The 20,382-nt window shown below is 42.0% G+C and overlaps 1 protein-coding gene across 4 annotated transcripts in view; it reads right to left on the reverse strand.

The window, feature by feature from the left end:
- MAST4 (microtubule associated serine/threonine kinase family member 4) overlaps nucleotides 1-20,382 on the reverse strand; it is a 303,723-nt gene that overhangs the window by 97,514 nt on the left and 185,827 nt on the right. Inside the window, exon 1 of one of the 4 annotated variants that reach the window (XM_086480574.1) lies at nucleotides 6,829-6,914. The exons of the other annotated variants lie outside the window; for them this stretch is intronic. Within the exon in view, the coding sequence (XP_086336700.1) occupies nucleotides 6,829-6,914 (86 nt within the window). Of the gene's footprint in view, nucleotides 1-6,828; nucleotides 6,915-20,382 lie in introns of those variants that run through there. 4 annotated transcript variants of the gene reach the window in all.

Below are 20,382 nucleotides of genomic sequence, written 5' to 3' on the forward strand. Positions count from 1 at the left end.
ATGACGGTTTTCCTTACTTGTAAACAATTATTTAGGGAAGACTATTGCTAACTGAAAGAAAGGGAGAAAAAGCTAATATATTTATTCTGGCATGACCTCAATGGTTTTGTACTCATCTGTCAGGGCAGGAATACCAGTAACACACAGTTTGTAGTTCGGAAGTCTCTCTATTGGGTAGATCAATCTGGGAATTGTTCTGGTTTACAGTGCTTCTGAGACATGTTTATATTTACTGGGAACCATGCCAAAAGGAGTTTTCTAGTTCAGTATTATTCAATTTGGTTTAAGCCTTTTAAATAAAACCACAGTACTGACCTACCATGAGATTTAAGGCTGCACTGGAAGCGGTTTGGTTTTTTTTAGTCTCAGCTTTGCTCAGGTGGCGGAGTCCACTGAAGCAGATCTAACTAATGCTAATATGCATTAATAACATATAGAATATGCACTGCTACACACAAAAAAAAAAAAAGACTGAAACATTAGCTATGAGAAGTATGTGGCCTCAGAAACAGATAGAAAAATGCCATGTATATTAAGTGCAAGTGATGTCCTTAAATGTCTCTACCAGTGCACATTTCAGTCACACAAAAAATTAAGTGAAGTAACCATGCAGTGTTATGCAGTAGACCCCCACATCAGATGAAATTCAGAGTCCAGTATATGAAATTCGCATATTATGCCTAGACAGAATTTTATGTATTAATACTATATATCTTTGTGGGGGGCTTTAAAATTTCCCAATTACTGCAGTTACTGAATTTGCGAAGGTTCAGAGGCAAAAATCCTCTTACAGGTTGCCAAGAGAAAATCCAGGAGCTGTCACTGAATGTGACACACCTGTTGAATAAGGCCGAATCAGAGATATGTGAACTTTCTGGTTTTCAACAGTTTGGTAAATACAGATGCACATATGCAACTGTCCCGGTGCCATCACTGTGTTCCTTCCCATGAAGCTACTCAAGTATCCATGTTTTACCATGTGAGCACACGTTTCTCTCTCTCTCTCTCTCTGTTTTGTTTTGTTTCGTTGGGTTTTTTTTTCATCTGTCTCTCTGTGCTGGTAACTGAGCCGGTAACTGGTAGGCTCAGATATCACAGCTGAACACAAAAATATAAGTATTAGCAGCTTTCAGACTCGCCTTTTCATCCAAAAGTCAATGTGAAGAGGGAAGCCAGCTCCTGAGCTATGCCAAATCCTACTAAACATTTTTCTAATGACATCTAATGTGACATCCTGATCCAGATCTACATCCTACAGATAATGTGGCAATATGCACAAAAGAACTGCATGCAACATTTAACAGTTTAACACCATTATTATATCAGTGTGACAATTTTAATAAGTTTTAATTAAACTGCTCAACCTAGGTCAGTTAGCAGTATCTTCATATTCTAAACACAGTGGCTCAATTGAACAATTTCATGTCTCGTAACTAACCGAATCATTACCACTCACATTCCCTACTTTGTAAGCCATGCGCACTGACATGCATAACAAATTCATAGGGAACCAACCTGAAACCCACTTATCTGACCACCATTTCCAGCTTTGACAAAGAACAACCAGAGGCAAGCCCATCAATAAGTATATGCAGCCACACAAGTAGGTACACAGCTTACTGCTACGAGAAGTTTGAAGCTCTCTGACAGAAGGTGCATCAGAAGAGGCAACTATTAACCACTGCATGAGTAACCTCTCGTGTGCTTAAAAATTATGTTTGAGAAGGATCAGTCTTCTAACACAGCAAGAACTGCAATGGCTCTATAGAACATCAACAGCAGATGGAAGCCAAATTCAGCAGAGTGAGAGGACTGAATCTCTGTGTAACATCCCAACAACCACAGCTCATGAAGGGACGTCTGGACTATGGTTCTTCTGATTCCCTGGGTAAGAAAGACAAAGACTGTCTCCCACTGTGTAACAGCAGACATTGTCCACAATGGGGTGGGGGGTGGGGTATGGATCAGCTTCTTTCAGCATGTTCCAGCACTTCCCTAGGATCCCTTAGTCAAATCCTAAAGATCTCAAATTAATTCTAACAAAATATGACTTTTTGTCAGAGTAAAAACTAAGCAAATAAAATAAATGGGAATATGACCAGAGGAATCCTCACCAGTCTGGCTGAAGCTAAGACACAATGATGGCTCACTGGAGAAAACTGGTCACTGCCAACATTCAGATTGTAAGCAGAACTTGAAATACAGTAATTGCTTGAACAAAAAGATTGGCCAAATAAACCAATCAGAATAAAAACACCGCATTCACTTTAACCGTAAGACTGTAAGACTATCCCCCTAACACACAGCCCTTGCTGTGAATGAAAGGAAACACAATTACCAAGACACATTAACACTTCACTATGTAGCACAGAAAGCAGTGGGATCATTAGTCCAACAGATTAACTTCTAGCAAAACGTATTCAATGGCAACGAGTTTTGAAAGCACAGACAGCCTGCACAGAGTATTTCTTATTGCCCCCCAGTTTTTGGATAAGGATCTTCTCTCTAAACTCATTCAACATCTATTAGGATAATAGCTCCCTCTCTCTTGCATCTCAGAATTAAGGTAAATGAAGAGGGTTGAAAGTAAGGAAGAGATAAAGCTCTTCAAATCAGCACACTTCAAAACAGACATTAAAAATAACACAATTACAGGGAAAAAAAAAAAGCAATCCTTTAACTTTTAAATGATATTTACTCCCATGTAACAAAAGTAAAACAACTCAAGTTAGAGCACAGACAGATTCAGGTGGCATCAACACAATTATACTTCACTTCTGTGGCTGCTTTTATGTTACTAAGTGTGTTTGCTTTTCTTACATCACCAACAGGACCACTTTTAACGCCTATTATTAAACAAAACAATCCATTTATAGTATACTTACACACAATACCATGTTGACAAAGGAAAAAAACCAAGAAACCAATACCAAGAGTTTACATTGTAACTTTAACATCATTGCATCTACTCAGACTACTAACTCAGAGAAGTTAAAAAAGCCTGCTCAGTATTTTCCAGGAAGCATGTTGTCCCAAAACTAATAAAACTACAACAAAGTTTGACAACTCTATTCTCTGAGTTTCCAATAAAAGTTGAAACTTTCCTTTGGTTTTAATGTTTCAGAAATGGTTACGAACTGTAAGAACATATGAATTATTATTTGATGATTGATTAATATTTTAATCCCGTTATCAGGAAAGTCTCAATATCACTTCAGTTACTAACAAAGTTTCAACACAAATCATCCAGAAGTCTACTTTGGCTGAGAAGCAGTTGGGCAAGCATTCAAAATTCCATGCCTTTGGAGAAAAGCACACACACACACAAAAAACCACCACCACCCCAACAACAACAACAAAACAACAACAAAAAACCAAACAAAACAAGCAAACAAACAAAAAAAAACCCCACAGACAACAACACTGACTCAAAGGAAGAATGATCATTATAACACTGTTTCAGTGCAACTACCACAAAGAGAAAAGCGCACACACACACACACAAAATCACTGGCTTGTCAGTTTTGTAAAAGATACACAGAGAAGATCAGAGACAGAAGACAGAATGTGGCAGAAAACTAAATACATAGCCTAGCATGAAGCAGAAAGTATCCAGTGATTTTTCCATGTGTGTGTGCCCCCATCTATTCATACGTAAATCTACACATCCATCTATATAAATAAATGTATACACATACACAGAAATCCTCTCTCTGTCTCTCTCTAGTTCTCTACCCCAGACAATGCCATTTCAGGTAGGAACCTGAAGTTAGTACTATGGAGGGTCCACACACCTATAGCAATAGAAAAAGAAGCTAACACATGGTCGTATACATGTTTCTTCCCTGCAAAAGCACATGGTGTAATCCATGTCATTTATAGGCTCCATGATTTGAATACCAAATGCCTCCAATTTATAATTGAAGAGAATTTTTCTACCCGCCAGTCCTGAAAACCCACTCCAAGACTTGAAAGTCAAGCTGGAACATTTCTTGTTCAGGTATCACTTCCAGAAAGAGCTGTTCCAATTGAAATTCAGCTAAGTCTACTGTTGGAAAAGAGAAGTAAAAAAATCTAAAAAAAAATCTTAAAGAAAGATTCAGTCAGCAAATAAGACAATAAACCAAGTTTTATGTTCATTTTATAAGTTATCTGCCAGGCTCAACACTGTAACCTGAAGGAGAATAGGCTATCTTTTCATTCTTTACTTCTTAGAACCTCATCAAAGAGAAATAAATTCCTACATCAAGTAAATTTGTACAAGAAACAAAATCCTTAATACTAGCAGACAAATCTCATGATCTATGAAAGTAGGATAGGGCTGATAGAAAAGGCAGGGCCTAGCAGGCCACAAGAATCCTGGTAGTATAGGCAAAAGTAATTGAACAGGCAAAAGGAACACACCTAAGAGGCAAAAATGCCCAATCAAAACATAGAATTAATGCTCTCACATTGCCAAGGAGTCCCAAAGACAGCTGTGGATACAGCCAGAAAGAACAACAAATGCCCATTGTAAAGTTTTCGTGAAGCACCAAGGCCCGTCATCATCTGGACAACAGTTTCATAGGCAGTGTTACTATTAGGAAAAAAACTCTCTTGAATCAGTGGACCCAAAACTTTCACTTAAGCACAGCCAGGAGATTCAGATCACAGGAACTACACTCCTTTCAAGACTACTCACAGCCTACTCTTTGGTCCTCCAAAATGCCTGGAAAGCTGTACAAAGCATGAGCAGTTACCACCACCCAGCAGCACTCCTTTAGAAAGGGAAGGCAAGTAAGCAGCTATCCTCCCAGTCTTTTCACCTAACAGTTGGGTCTATGGCTAACTATGAGCCTGTGAAGATAGCTCAGATGAGATACAGCTCAGAACACGTAGTCACAGCTCGTACCTTAACTAACCCAAGCCCATTTCTGCAGCAGAACTAGCAGGATCTGTGCTGTCCACACTGTTTTTATCTCTTCTGACAGTTTTATCACTCTGGGATCTATCATTTACACTACCAGATGAATTACGAGCATAGCGGTGCAGGGCACTCTTAAGAAGAGAGTTGAAGTCCAGCCTTCCCCTGAAGATGGCAATGCAGCAGACACTGAGCTCCCCATCCAGATGAAACAGCCTGAGAAAGGAGGGTATCTGGGCCCATTAAGAGTAAGCAGCCTTGAAACTCCACTGCTAGCTTTTTAAGTTTCACAATGCTGTGACATACTGATTTTGCTACAGAGAGCGCATTAAATATTGAATATTAATATGTAATACATAAAACATAACTGCATATATAGCATGTACTATTCGCCAATATACCATATGTGACATGCTGAGACAATATTCAATGCAGCTTTAAAAATTCATTCAAATATTTCAACAAATCCAGTATAGTATTAAATGTGTTTGAAAAGCAGGAAGGCATCCAAATACTAGAAAACAAACAAAAACAAAAAACCCAAACCCAAGTGGTATGTATGTAATTCATGCTTCTTGTGGGTCTAAGTCTCTCTCCTTGACCTGCCATGCAGCCATGCACTTTATAAAACATATTTTTAGGTCTTCACAGGTGCAAACCTGCTTGAGTAAGAAAAGTGAAGATGATTTTAAAAGCCGCAGCATGTTCCCCTTTTAAAACACAGACACATTTGCAGCAGAAAAACACATTTGGACACTTAGTTCATACTACATTAAAAAAAAAAATAAATCTATTTACAAGAGAGGACTAACAATTAATTATAACTCAGCACTTACGGTTACCCCGAGTTAGACACGTAAAGAGTAGATATACACTGAAGGAACAGTTTTGCATTGATGTGAAACAGCCCACTTGATTTTCCTATTTTAACTTTCTTCCATTCAACAGCCAGACATCTTTTCCTTTTGAAAAATATCAGCACGTAACTACTTAAAGCTTAGGAATGGCCAGCTCCGGTAAGCCTCTATACTGTTTGCTTTGTGTCAGCTTTTGAGTCAGCAAAAGAAGAAATATTTCATACATGTTCCCCAAGGATAAAACGTAAGCTAATACTTAAAGTAGTTTCACAGACAGAAGCATACCATAACTAAACACAACTGGTACGCCTCAAAACGTCATATAGAACAAACTTACCAACTTCTGCGAACTTTTGCTACTCCTTGTGATAGAGGCCTATATTTACCTGCACGGGATACCACGGCACAAAAAATTACCAGGATATCAAAGCTAGTCAGTCTTCTGTCCATCGATGGCAAGAACTTTTAACTTTTACTTCGCATTTAGTATTTCAAACCCTTTTCCCCCTTCTGACAATAATGAAAATGCTACGAAAATAAAAAAGGCGTTTCTGTATTAACGAACGTCAGCCAGCCCGTCTAAAAGAGCAGTTACACAAACCTGTCTCTTTAAGAACACCGAACAAAGTAGACTGTCCTGAGTTGTACGTATAAAGCGAATCTGCTCTGGATAAAAGGTCAAATATTTGAGCAAGCTGGAAGTGCCTTTAAGACAAAAAAGGCTGGAGGGTAGAGGAGAGAAGAAGGAGAAAACAAAACAACATCTTATAAAAAGAGGCAGAGTAACACGCAGCGTTTGGTGTAAAAAAAAAAAAAAAAAAACCACCACCAAACTGGAGGAACGCCAGCGGGCTCGGAGGAGACTCTCGCAGCCCTCACCGCGCAGGACCAGGAGAAGCCGAGAGGCCGGCAGCCCCGCCGCCCTTCCCGGGGCTCTCTGCCGCCGCAGCCCGCCGGGACCAGGAAGTCCGGTGGCCCCAGCCAGCGCCGCTCACCTGGCAGCGGGCGCCGGCCCGTCGCTCTGAGCCCCCAGGGCGCCGGCCCGCCGCCCCCCGCAGCCCGCCTTACCTTTGCGTCCGGCGGAGGCGGGAGCCGCTCCTCAGGTAGGGCAGCGTGAAGTTGGAAAGGACTGTCCAAAAATTCGGGTCCGACATATCCACTTGCCTGCCTCCGAAACCCTAGAAACTCAGCGCCATCCTACGAGGAGGCGGAAAGGGCAGCGCCCCGGACCGCTCTCAGGAGACGGAGCGCGGAGAGGGAGAGAGGCTCCGGGGCCGTCGCCGGAGCGGACGTAGCGTCGGCTTCCACCAACAGCAACTTTCCCGTGCGGCTGCTCCGCGGGGCACCGCCCCGCCCCGCTCGGCACCGCCCCGCCCCGGCACCGACCATTCGCGCCCGCGCAGGGGCCGCGCCGCGAGCCCCTCCCTCCTCCGCTCGCAGCCGCCCGCGGCCCTCGCGCTTCCCGCCCCCCGCCCGGCGGCGGCCGGTGGAGCGGCGGGCCTACCCCTCCCTTTCTCCCTCCGCCGGCGGCGCCAGGTGCGAGCGCCGCAGGCCCCAGCCCGCGCAGCCGCTGCGCCTGGCCCGCCTCGGCGCCACGGCCACGCGGGCAGTGCCTCGCGCGGACCACCCGCGCGCCCAGCGCAGAAGGCTGCGGCGGCAGAGCGCGCGCCGCCGGGCCGGCAGGCTCCGCTCTGCGGGGACTGCGAGGAGAGGCCCCCGACGCCCTCCTGACGTGCAGCGCGCGTGGGTCGCTGCCACCTATGGCTCGTGCAGCGCGCGTGGGTCGCTGCCACCTATGGCTTGTGCAGCGCGCGTGGGTCGCTGCCACCTATGGCTTCGCGCCTGGCCCAGAGCACTGACTGTACAGGAACTCAGCTCCCGCTTTTCACGTCGGCTCCCTGCCGCTCCGGGCGCTAGGCGTTTGCCACCGAACGCCGGGACACCCGCCTCCATCACCAGCTATCTCTGTTGAGAAAACCGCCCTGAAACACGGGCTGGCAAAAGAAAGGTACGGAAAGGCTTGGAGTACCTTTTCCACTCAAACCAGTGACCTAATCCCTCAGGTACTTTGAGTCATTTCCTCCTCTTCCTCCTGCCAACTTTCTTCCTTTGCTTCTCTCTTGGCCATTCCCCAGCTGCCTCCCAGCTCACCTGGTTTGCTCTCTTGACTTCCCCTTGCACTTACCTCCCCCACCCCCCACCCCCGTCACTCCACCTTTGCTTTACTTCTCATTTTAGCTCCATGTGTGCTGGCTGCTGTCCTCAGCCTTCTACTAATCCCGGCACCACCCTCAAGCCCTCTCCTCTCTCCCTCCACATCTCTGTCTAGACTAGCATTTTTCCTCACACCGCGGCAGTACACAAATAAAAGTGTTTCTAAAATTACTACTATGCTGCGTTGTCATTCAGTAATGCCAAAGTGAGCTGTCGGAATCAATTGTGGTCAGGTGTAGTAAAACGATTGCTGTGGCTCCAAAAAATTATGACATTTGTTTTAAGATACTTAAAATTTCCATTTGCCTTTTTGTTTCTTTAAGGGTCGCATTTAAGCAACTTGGTCACATTTATGGTTACGGAAAGAACACTGCAAGTTTTGTGCTGAGACTGTTTACTCATTTTACTGAAAGCAAGATTCCTGCATAATCTTAACATTGCAGGAGCTGTATCTTGAGAAAAAGACAGAGATAACTACTGTGATAGCTGGCAGCACTGCACTCTGAGAGAAATTATGGCTAAATCACCCAAGGTAGTCTGCAATAACAGGCAGAAAATAATGTGAAACGTAAATACAGACTAGCCTATCTCTTGGGTCAAAGAAAACTCATGGCACAGAATGCTGCAGAGCAGAGCTGGAAGGTCTCACATGACACTTGGTATGAGACAGCTCTCAGGGTACCAGCTCAGCATGTAACACAGCATCACAATGTTAGTCCTCCTTTTGAAAAGCCTCCAGAAACACACATTGCAAAGAAGGCACTAGTGTCCTCTAACAAACTAAACATGTTTATTTTTGGGGGTGCAGAGGAACGTTTTCTTGGGATAGTTTTTCAAGTCACAGGTACAAACTTTTATCTTATTCAGGAAATGGGCTTAGACAGGCATTTAATAAGGTGTTCACACAGTAGTTACCACCAAGGGCCTTAGTCAAATCCCCACCAGACACCATTTGCTGACACACCACTGTAAACTAGTCAGGTTCAACACCGATCAAACACAAAAGAATCATCTAACACTTCTCTAAAGATGTCTTAATTTTACAAGAGCCCAGTTCCACATGCGAAGAAGGGAAAACAGCCCCATCTAGGTCTCAGGTCAGATCTTCTTGTATGAGTAAGGCCAAATTGGCTGCAGAAGCTGGTACTTGGGTCAATCTCGGCCTGTGCCCCTCATGAGGGCTCAGCACTTCCCAGCCAGCCTGCATGCCTGCTCTTTTTATACCCCTCGATTCCAAAGAAGCATTTGTATCTACTATAGCCAGTAACAGAAAACCTCTCACCCATTGCTTTTTGCTTTGAGGCATGCTTGCCCATACCAAGTGTGAAGTTTTCAAGATCCGTGTGAAGGCAAGCATGGCTGGCAACCCTCTTAAAACTTGTCAAGAAGGAAATTCCCAAATCTCCACATAAGCACTGAGAAACATCGTCTCCTCTATGTACTCCACTACCGTATCTTCTCTGCTACGTACACAAGTTTTTGCCTGCAATCAGCACATTTGGAGAAGAACTGTACATAATCATGAAACCAGGGAATTTTACCCATCTGAACAGCACTGGCTAAAGAATAACAACAAAGTCTTCGACCTCTCTTGCAGGAAAAGTTTCAGTGTCCCCATCGCCCTGCAGGATCTCCACTCTCGTCACCCTTCGTAAGAGGAGTTAACGGAGAACCTTCCCTCTCCAAGTAACAAAAGCAGTTCAGTTTCCATAACTCAGGCAAGCGCGTCACATGGGGGTTGATTACGGAACACGAAGGTCAAAATTCATTTCACACCAAGGCCAAAATTTAGCAGTCTTCCCTCCCACCAGGCCAGGCTGTAATTCAGCTCATGATTTCTTTGTGAAAATCTCTACCATTTTATCAACAATGAGTGAAGCCTCAAATTCTGAAACGTACCCTAGAAACTTTGAAAAAGTAAGCAAGACTAGCCTATCATACTGTGGGCGAAGACCCACCTGAAAAAAAAAATAGATTGCTGTTTGCAAGTAGACAAATTCTGATGGAAAAGAAGTTTAATCCTTCTATGTACAACCAGAGAGATGATTATACCAAAACCTACTGCAATATACATTTCATGATCTGACAAGTTGGATTTTTGCAAAAGCAGAAAGGAATGAAGAAAGTCTAGGTGAAAGTTTCTGTCCATTTATATAGCAAAGAGGATATCATAACCACATCAGAGGGTCGTTCTACATTCAATGCTGAACATTGTTCACTTCAAACTGTGCCTTCTCATGGTCAAACCCCTCACAATTCCATCTCTAGATCCTGCAAAGACTATTCACAAGCAATAGCTCCTTAAGTTACATGATCTGTGGATTCACTTTGGCTTTCTGCGCACAATTAGCTGTATGCACAGTCCTGCTAACCAGTCAGGCTGATTCTAACATTGGCTCGAAATCAACAAGAGTAATTATTTTTCTGAAGTGCGTGATGGACATATGCATTTTTAAGGCACAACAGAGACTTTGACAAAGGCATGGAAATGAAGGGAGGAGTTGTGAGCATAGTCCCCCAACAACCTTATACAAATTAATACACTTCATAAAGGGAAACATAGGTCTTTATCCATGTAAAATGATGGTGAAGACTTCATAATGCCTGTCAATAAACAACATAGCTTCCAAAAGGGTGCCCGCAGTTTGTGACTTGCCCTGACACAGAAACGCCACATGTCAAAGCAAACACCTCAAGGGGGAGTGAGGGTTTGTGAGCTAGTAAGTGGGTACTACACGGCTGCTAAGGGGCCACCTTCTCTCCCAATTTAGTGAGCTGAATCAGCTCAGTGAGGGACAGCCCAGGACCAGATCCAGTACACGGGAAGCAGATGGAGTGAATGGTCATGCAGAGAGGCAGAGGAAGCTGGACCACTTCTTTGGCAGTGGCTATCTCTTAAATTGGAGGCTCTGTCACTATCAATATTGCTAGTGCTGCTTATCCTCTGCAAACACAGGCTCAACAGTCAGATTTTGTCTTGTCTTGTAAGCCAGCGCAATTTACTCACCTCTGCCATGTAGAACTGAACAATGCAGATGATACAGTGTTCCAAGGTATATAAACCCAAAATTAGCAGGAACAGATCTATGGCATACCAATAAATGCATACTTGACAATTAGATAAACACTCCTGCAACAAAATGTTACTGATGTTCAGCAACTGTAAGTAACTCTCCCTCAGCAACCAGTTAAGAACACTGAATTCTGTAGTTCTCAAAATAGAACAGTTAAGAACCTCCAAACATGTCCTTAACAGTATTTGTTGCTTAAGTTTTCAGCTATACAGCCACTCCCAAAACAACAAGCAGCTCAGGCAACTTCATCACTTACAAGATGCTATACCCTGTAACTCCTATGATAAGTCCTATTTATCACAAAGCATTACATAAGGTGGCACATAACAAAACAAGTGATAAGGATCATTAAGTTTTCCCTTTTATATTCATTTGAAGGTAAAAACATCACTCAAGTCAGAAAAGGTGACTAATCTCCCCTTGCTTTGAAAAAAATTACATTTCCAAGAGCAAACTTACAAAAGGCATCCTTAGAAAAGTCTCATTCTATACAGCAAATTCTATAGACAGCAAAAAAGATTTCAAAATGGCAACATTTCCTTCCAGTAATTAACAGCAATAAAAATTCTTCCCCAGGAACATTTTAATTATATGACACTGATTACTGATTTTAAGTATTGCTGTGAAATGCTTAGGAAGTTGAACGATCTTTAAAGCCCAAATGCAATACCAACACTAAATCAGTATTTTATATATACATATATATGTAAATATACATATTTACATTTTCCAATGCAGAAGTTATCTAACCTATCTTCGTCACGTTGATAATTACATTAATACACACTGGATTTTTTCAAAACATAAGAAAATGTTCTGGAGTCATTGCACGAAAGCATTACAGGCTGCTCAAGTCTTACCAATTTTATAGCAAGATGTACACTGAATGCACTTCACCAGCAACGGTACAGATGATAAAAGAGTTCCTTAAAGATGCTAAGAATAGTGAAATCCTAATAGCATAGCCCTCATACTGAATAAGGAGAGCAAACTTGTGGACCACAAAAGAAAAAAGGTTGCCTTAATGCATCTTTTCTGTTTTTGTGGGAAAGGAAGATTATGTAATCACATCTTTTAGCAACAACAAACTGTTTCTCATTCAATCAATACCTTGGAAGGACGTTAAATTAGAACTGAGTTTGCAGATGGGTTGAAAGGAGTTTGTTTTGCTTTACTTGAGCCTTTTTAGTCAGATAATTATTATCCAAAGAGTAACAAAGGAACTGGCTAAGCTGCTCATTCAATTATTGCTGTTTTCAAAGTGTCTGGGAATATCTGGAAGTTCTACAACAGTGTAACTAAGCTTCAAGTTTCTCCTTCAAAAGGACAAAGAGGATACTAGCTGCCATCAGGAATTAATTCAAGTATACTAAGCGTCACTACAGTTTTACATGTGAAACAGGCTGCCCAAACAGACCTTGTTTCAAATGAGATTTCAAATCTGGTCAATAAACATGTCAGTTGACAACACATTCAGACATTTATAAAACATTCAACCTACCTCCTCTCAATGTTTTAATAAATTAATGAGCACAATACAAAAATTTATGCATGATACAGGAAACATTAAAACTCACCAACAGATTTGAAAAAGTAACACATTAAATGTTTCTAATGGATCATTCAGGGTCATGTTCTTTGTTTAATACAATTCAATACTGCCATCAGTGATCTGGAAAAAAATACGCTAACCTTTCTAGCAAACAACACAAAAGAGGAAAACAACAACAGGAACAAGACAGTTTATCATTGGATAAAGCAGCCTTGTCTGAGCAACATGCATTCCAGGCTTGCCAGACATCAAGTCATATCAAAGCACAAAATCACCCCACAGACATAATATATGGCAAGATTGTGGAAGGTAGGAACAATGCAATGAATTTAGGTACTGTCATAGATAAACAGCTAAATAGGAGCCCTTAACATGATTGTATAGCTACAAGAACAAACACCCCTCAGATCTACAAGCAGGAAAATCTCTCATGGGAGTAAGCAGATACAACTGAGCATTGAGGGCCTAAAGTATAGTTGTGGCACTTCCCAAAGGTGTCAGAAAAGTCAGGAGGAGTTCAAGAAAAAAAAAAAAAATTATAATGAAATCTGAACTACAGTGTGCAGCTTGAAAAGCTTAGTTTATTCTACTTAGCCAAGGCTCAAGGAGGACCTTGGTTGTTCAGCATACATATCCCCAGCAGGAAGAGATTTTTGGGAGGAGACAGGTTGCAAGAATAGTGAACTCCATCTTGTCCCTCCCTCACACATAGCAGAGTTAGGGGTTCAAACTGCAGGAGTCAGATGAAAAAGCAGTTTTAAATTCTTACACCTCACCCACTATAACACAGCAGATTTCCCATCCAGTAAATCTTACATGTCTTTCTACCTAAAAAAACAATCATACTTCAAACAAGAGTTGGATAATGGATAAAAAAAATAGTAGACAAGGTTCTACAGCCTATTTTATATAGGAAGTCAAACTAGAAGATCTGATTGGTCTATTCAGTCCTTGAAATGTACTAACTAATAATTATTTTTATATTACTCTTAATTACAATAATTGAAATCTTGCTCCCTCTAGCGGTTATGTTGATATTTATTACCTTCCTCAACTGACTTCACACAAGTTTTACACTGTGGGATGTACAGCGCAAAAACAGGTTGAAGAAATCACAGAAAGGAAGGAAGTATTTTGTGGGTGTACAATGTATATCTGCCAAATTTCTAAGTTTACTTAGAACTGTTTATAAATACATGTAAATACTATTGCTCTAACCAGTTCTGAAGTAAGATGCAAAATTCAAATAAACCTCCCACTGGTTTATTATAGCTCATTTAATATAAACACATTTAGGAAAAGCAACGGTCCCAGCATCTCTTCTCATTTCTGAAAGGCTCTAAATAGATGCACAATATTAACTGGAAGTTAAATATATTGCGTAGCCATCTGCATCAGGCATCGAAATTTGCATCAAGCAACACTATTTTCAATCCAACATTTTGCTATCTGTAGTGGAGTGAGCCAACCATCCTAACAACTATGTTACGTATTTGCTCTGGTCCCAGATATTAGCTCCACCTTCTGAGCAGATTTAGCAAACAAACAGACTAATAAGAAAGTGTAGAAGAGCTATTTCCCATTTTTATCAGTGAACTTACATTTATCTGGGCAAGTAGAGAAAGCATTACTACGGTTCAGAAGTGCTACTTTATGTGGTAGGCAAGTCCAGAAGGGAGAGAAAACAGAGAACATCTGATAAAAATAATTTTCCAGGTACTGTGGTGCTTGGACCTTGACATCATTATCACAAATGCCAGAGGGGAGGAAAAACCACTGTATTACATACCTAGCATTAACATATCCTGCTTTGTTTTCTTGAACTGCCTTTTTGCCAGCACTGAGCAGCATCACTTTTTTTTTTTCAACTCAATAATTAACCATTTTTGTGGCTGCAGTACCACTGGTATAAATATGAAGGTAGATGTGTTGTCCAACAGATACATAAAGAGCTGTAATGAAGGTTTCCATAGTTTTGCGCATTCAGGTGAAGCAACCATATGCTTAAGAGACTTATTTCATTGCACTGGCTCAGACCACGCTAAATACTTAGACCTTCTCCTGATGTTACACATCCAGACGTATTTTACCATGCATCTTTGCATTAAAGATAATGCCATTTGCTATATGGCAAATGGCATCATCTTTAAGGGTCAAGTTGAAATTCCTAAGTAATTTCTTAAGTAAATGTGGATAAAATAATTCTAAACCAGTATGTACTTAGCTATTGTTATGCATTCTGCATCATAGCTGCAGTCAACTAAGCCATATTTTTGGAGAAAAAAATTTAGTTCTATTGTAGAAAAACCTGGGAGTTTTAAAACAAGTTTTTGGGGGTTTAGACTGTAAACTTAAAATTGTGTTCTTTCGTGTTTAAAACCAAATAATTCTGATAGCGTGTACAAACATTACATATAGCATACAATCATTCTGTACCTTTTTAAGATTAAAATATTCATAACACTGTTTTTTACTAGAGGAAACATACTGTTTAAAATAGTTTGAAATACATCCGTAAAAAAGACTGTTCAGCATTTTTAAGTTTTGTGTGGTTTTATTTTAACAACTTGTTAACATATGGAAAAGAAAATCCAAAACCCACTACCTTCAGTTAAGTGGAACATTTTGTCATGCCACCACAGCATTCTGGTTTGGAGAACCTCAAACAACATACCCCTATGAGAGGAACACTGCTCCTTATACACAGCCACTTCCTCGTCCTCAGCTCTGCCCCTGGCCACCACACTGCTATACTCACCAATCAGAGTAACAGACTTATTGGATTCTCTATGCAAAAGTCAAATGAACTAGGGAAAGAAATTGAGCTCAATTCCTGTTCAACGCCATTCAACCCTGATAGGTTTGGGAAAGCTGTCGTCATGAGTTATAACTTTTCTCATTTTTGAAACACCTTTTGGGGTGGGCCAGAGGTTTAATGGAGGTCAGAACAGTGAAGCACCCAAGCCTGCCAATCAAAGTCGAAATAGATCGATTCCAGTGATACTGAATTTAAAAGACATTATTCAGTATAAATGCTGTCTTCAGGAGACAGAAAACTTCATCAGTTGTAATACTTACACACTGAATGTCCTAAATTAATCACCCGATCAGCACAAGACTAATGGCTACAGATCCATTACAGGTCTCTGTCAGAGCAAGGAAATTAAACTTCCCAACACTGGCAAGTACTGTGTTTATTTCAGGTACTTTAAATCACAATTTATTTTCAAATCCCGATTCAAATCACAGTGAATGAAAATCAGGTGCTAAGAATTCAGAGCTTTGCAGTATATGTACACCCAAGTAGTTGCATTTCCTGAGCTTTTCCCTGTGCTCATCTGGCTTCATGCTTCAGCTGATCTGCGTGATGGATCTGTTGTCACTGGAATGGTGTGAGATAGAGCACCGCATGCAGTGCAAGCCAGCAAATTGGAACTCAGGGACACAGGAAGTTAAAAGGGGAAACATTATGCTTAAAAGACTATTATGTGGACTGCCCATTAACATTACCCTTGGCATTTCAAACAATGAGCTAAGCACACAACACTGCAAGTGGATAACATCCTTAAATCTCCTTACATGTCACCCTTAATGCTCTCCTACTCAAAAGGCTAAATAATAAATAATAATAGTTCTGTTTCAGCACACACCCTGCAGTTTAAACCTGAATTTCTGAACAACCGTAATTACACTCAGCTCATACTCTTATGTCTGTGGGGTTTTCTAAACAGTTAACTACCCTGTCCCTCACGTGGTGCTGTAGCTGAATAATCCGAACTATACATGCAGATGATACGGTTTCTGAACAGAGCATCACTGGAAGCAGCAGAATTAACTACATAGAAAGAAGGTAATTTTACAGAAACAAAATGGAAACCAAGCATCTAGAAGTACGAGAGCAGTAGAGATTATTTAGTTAGATATGCTTGTCAAAACGTGAGAGAAAGCCCGCAAAATGAAGGGCAAAATACTAAAAATTATCTCACGGCTAAGGTGCCTCAGAGTCTAAGACCTAGTGTTATCTAGTCATTTAATCTCTGTTTGTGCTTCAGTTCTCCACCTGTAAAGCAGAGATAATAATATCCTACTACTTCTTGAGAGTGCAGTGAAGATAATTGCAGAAACATTTGCACTAAATGCTCAGATACTAGAAAAGGTGCAGACAATAGCGAGGAGATCTTCTTCAGGCTGACCACTCTATGGATTCAGAGGTACTGAATGATTTCTACAGTCCCCTCCTCCTTACAGGCAAAGACCATATAAAGAGAAGTTGAGAGACACTCAGATGAGTTAAGAAAGAGTCTTAAATTTCTTTCTCACACGTATTGGGGAGAATGACAAGAATCACACAAGACAATGACAAGTCACAGACTTCCACCTTCCACCCTCTAAGACAGGCAGCCACATTTTGGTTTAGCTTTGTAGGACCAAGACTGCACATCAGCGTTCTGTAACACACAAACTACAGTTGGCACCTCAGTTGTCACAACCACTGTCAAAACCATATAAAACAAGGACTGCAGAATCAGCAAAACCCATGCTAGCTGTTTATACCTCCAGCATCCTGGAAAACCCTATCAGTCATAGTAGAAATGAGGGAAATAATTGCTCAGCTTTCAAATAGCTGAGTTCAAACAGCTGTCTCAAGAGTCCTAATTTAACTGATATCAGTCAGACAACCTGATTACTTCATTCATGTAACTGCAGAGGATGTTAGTTTATGGAAATATCAATATCTTGATAAAAAAGGGACCTAAAAACATTTATCACTGCAATGCTTCTTTTAATTTATTTTAATTTAATTGATTCTTCATATGCCAGCAATAAAATAAATTTTAAAAAAATCTCAAAACCCCTTCAACAATCAGCCTCTCCTTTGACAACCTCCAGTCATGTCTGGACATGGCTCACCACGAGTTTTAATGAGCCTGAACTGTGTGTATAAAATTATCTGTTTGTTTCTCTCAAATCAGCGTACTCATTTATCTCAGTATTTTGATTTTTTTTTTTTTTTTGTAGAGGGATCGATTCTTTCAAAAATTACGCAACACTTAAATTCTGCAAAATTTACAAGAAACCACACAATATTGACAAAGGATTATCCCAACATATTCTACCAAAGGTATAGTCTATTATCGATCCTGCTTTTCCTCAAGACCCACGCTTGTACACTTCTACATAGGCACAAGAGAAGAAGATTTCATCAGTCCAGTGGCAGGCAGAACATGGAGAGCCTGAATGTTCTCCTGGCAAAGAAACAGCACTATGGAGGTGATGGACGAACATACCAGGCTGCTCATAATGAGACTGGCTTCAGTTAACATATATCTACACCAGCACTTGTCATGATCCCCTCCTCACATGTACTACATCAATTTTTAGAGGTATTTCCACGTTTTATCAGCCTGGGAACTCACAAAGCGTTAACCGCCTTCCCAAACTCAACAGCATGTTTTCCAGTGTACTTGCCAACAGAACTACAGCAATCAGACTACAACTTCTAAAGTATGATGAGAACTCCTTCCAGACTGTTGTGGCTGTACTTTGGGGTTCCAAAGACATGTCTTTTGTAGTCTTTTTGTTGTATGGAAGTTTTAGGCCCGTTTCTGGTCACTGTTTACTTTTCTATCAAATTGCAAATGTGCCTCCCTGGCCAAGCAGCACCATGTCATCTCTCATCTGAGAAGCCCTCTTGGAGCAATCCCTCTCTCAACTCCTTCAAAGTACACATTTTGGCTGTAAGACACACTAACTTTTTGCTAGGTAGCGCTGAGGCTCTAAACTCCCATCAACTTTGCTTTGCTCTGCTCAAGTGTTACTGTGCTCAAGCCACTGACTGCAAACCACTTGCTCTTTTCCAGCCCAAAGAGGGCCTTGATGATTTTTCCTAGCAGCAGGTCCTGAGAAGCAGAAAAAGCAGCCTCCATCACTCCTGGCATAAAGAGAGGACAAGCCACACATTTGCTGTATGACAGCAGTTTTCTTACTGATAGGAAAGAATTTTGCAGGCCTGGGTCATTCCCTCCCACAGCCTGCAAAGCTAACAGTGACACAGAATGACCTGTGGATTTGAGCACCTGACTGCTCTAGTACAAGCTCAGAAAGTCCTATTGCTCATCAAAGCCAGCCATCACAACACACACCCAAGACAACACAGTATCACATGAATACTGACACTGTTCTAACGCACCCACAGGGAACGACGGTCCTCCGCACTCACCAGAACAGAGGCGACAACACAGACAGAGCTTCCACAAAAAACATGCAGCTGTCCAGGGCTCCGACTGCAGGGGGTGCCAGAGCCTTTCACTGGTAAAGGCTGACAGTAGCGAGAAGAGCAGTGTGGGGTGTGACCAGGTGGACGATCGGCTCAGCCTTGTGACAGAGCTACGAGAGGAAGTAGAAAGGTTGAAGAGCATCAGGGAGCCCAAGGAAGAGATGGACTGGTGGAGCCGTGCTCTGCCCTCCCTGGATGGAAACAGGAACACCCATCAGAGAAAACACAAGATCAAGGGAACTCAGTATCCTCCCCCTGCCAGGCTGAAGGCAGAACCTCAGAGAAAAGAAGTAAATGGAGGCAAGTCCACGCTTGGGGCAGCAGACAAACCCCCTCCTTGCCACCTTGCTGCCTCTGTACAACAGGCACAAGGCTCTGGATATGGAAGGCCAGTCAACTGATTATGTGGATGACAGACACCAGAGGTGTCAACAAGGTTACAAAGGCCTACCCTCTGTATCACAATCACCTCCACAAGGAAGAAAAGAGATGGGTTACAGCTGTAGGAGAGTCCCTTCTGAGGGAAAGAGAGAGTCCAATATGCCAGACAGACCCTTCTCTCTTAGGGAAATCTGCTGCCTCCCTGGGACCCGCATTAAGGACATCACCAGGAAACTCACTCGATTCGTACAGCCCTCAGAATATTGCCTGCTACTGCTCTTCCATGTGGGTGGTGATGAAGTCACAATGCATAGTCCAAGAGCAATCAAAAGAGACTTCAGGGCCTTGGAATGGTTGGTGAGGGAATCTGGGGCGCAGGATATATTTTCCTCTCTCCTTCCAGTCATGAACTTCAAAAATTCACATAGAATTAGAAAAAACAGATAGACACAGTCTACTATACATGGCTCCAGGGCTGGTGCCACTGCCACGATTCTGGGGTTTTTGATAATGGGATGGCCTACACGGCACCAGGCTTGCTGGCATCAGACAGGATTCACCTTTCTCCAAGGGAAAAGAGGGTATTTGCTCAGGAGCTTGTCGGGCTTTTTGACAGAGCTCTAAACTAGACTTGAAGGGGGATGGGGATAACACAAGGCTTGCCTGTGACAAGCTGTGGGATGACACGCCATGGTTAGACAGATAGGGTGCTAGTGAGAGCCCTCAGCCTATTGCTCCGAGGTGCACCGGGTTCACTGTAGCACACTTGAAGTCTTACAGAGATAAGCCAGGGTGTCCTGAAGTAATAGGAGCCAACAGGGAAACACCGGTGAAATAGCTCAGAGGAATTAAGGGGTGTTCCTCTAAGAAGGTAACACAGCCAACAGCCTAGCTGAAATGCCTCTACATCAATGCACACAGCACAGGCAACAAACAGGAGAAGCTGGAAGCCACTGTGCTGCTATGACCTCGTTGCTGTTACTGAAACTTGGTGGGAAGAATCCCATGACTATTGGTGGCGGCTATTGATGGTTTCAGGTGGCTACTGATGGCTACAGAAGGGACAGACAAGGAAGGAGAGGAGGAGGCATTTCCCTCTACACCCAGAAATGGAGAGAGTGTGA

The sequence above is a fragment of the Leptosomus discolor genome, chromosome Z (assembly GCF_034619465.1).
Source record: "Leptosomus discolor isolate bLepDis1 chromosome Z, bLepDis1.hap2, whole genome shotgun sequence".
NCBI classification, from domain to species: domain Eukaryota; kingdom Metazoa; phylum Chordata; class Aves; order Leptosomiformes; family Leptosomidae; genus Leptosomus; species Leptosomus discolor.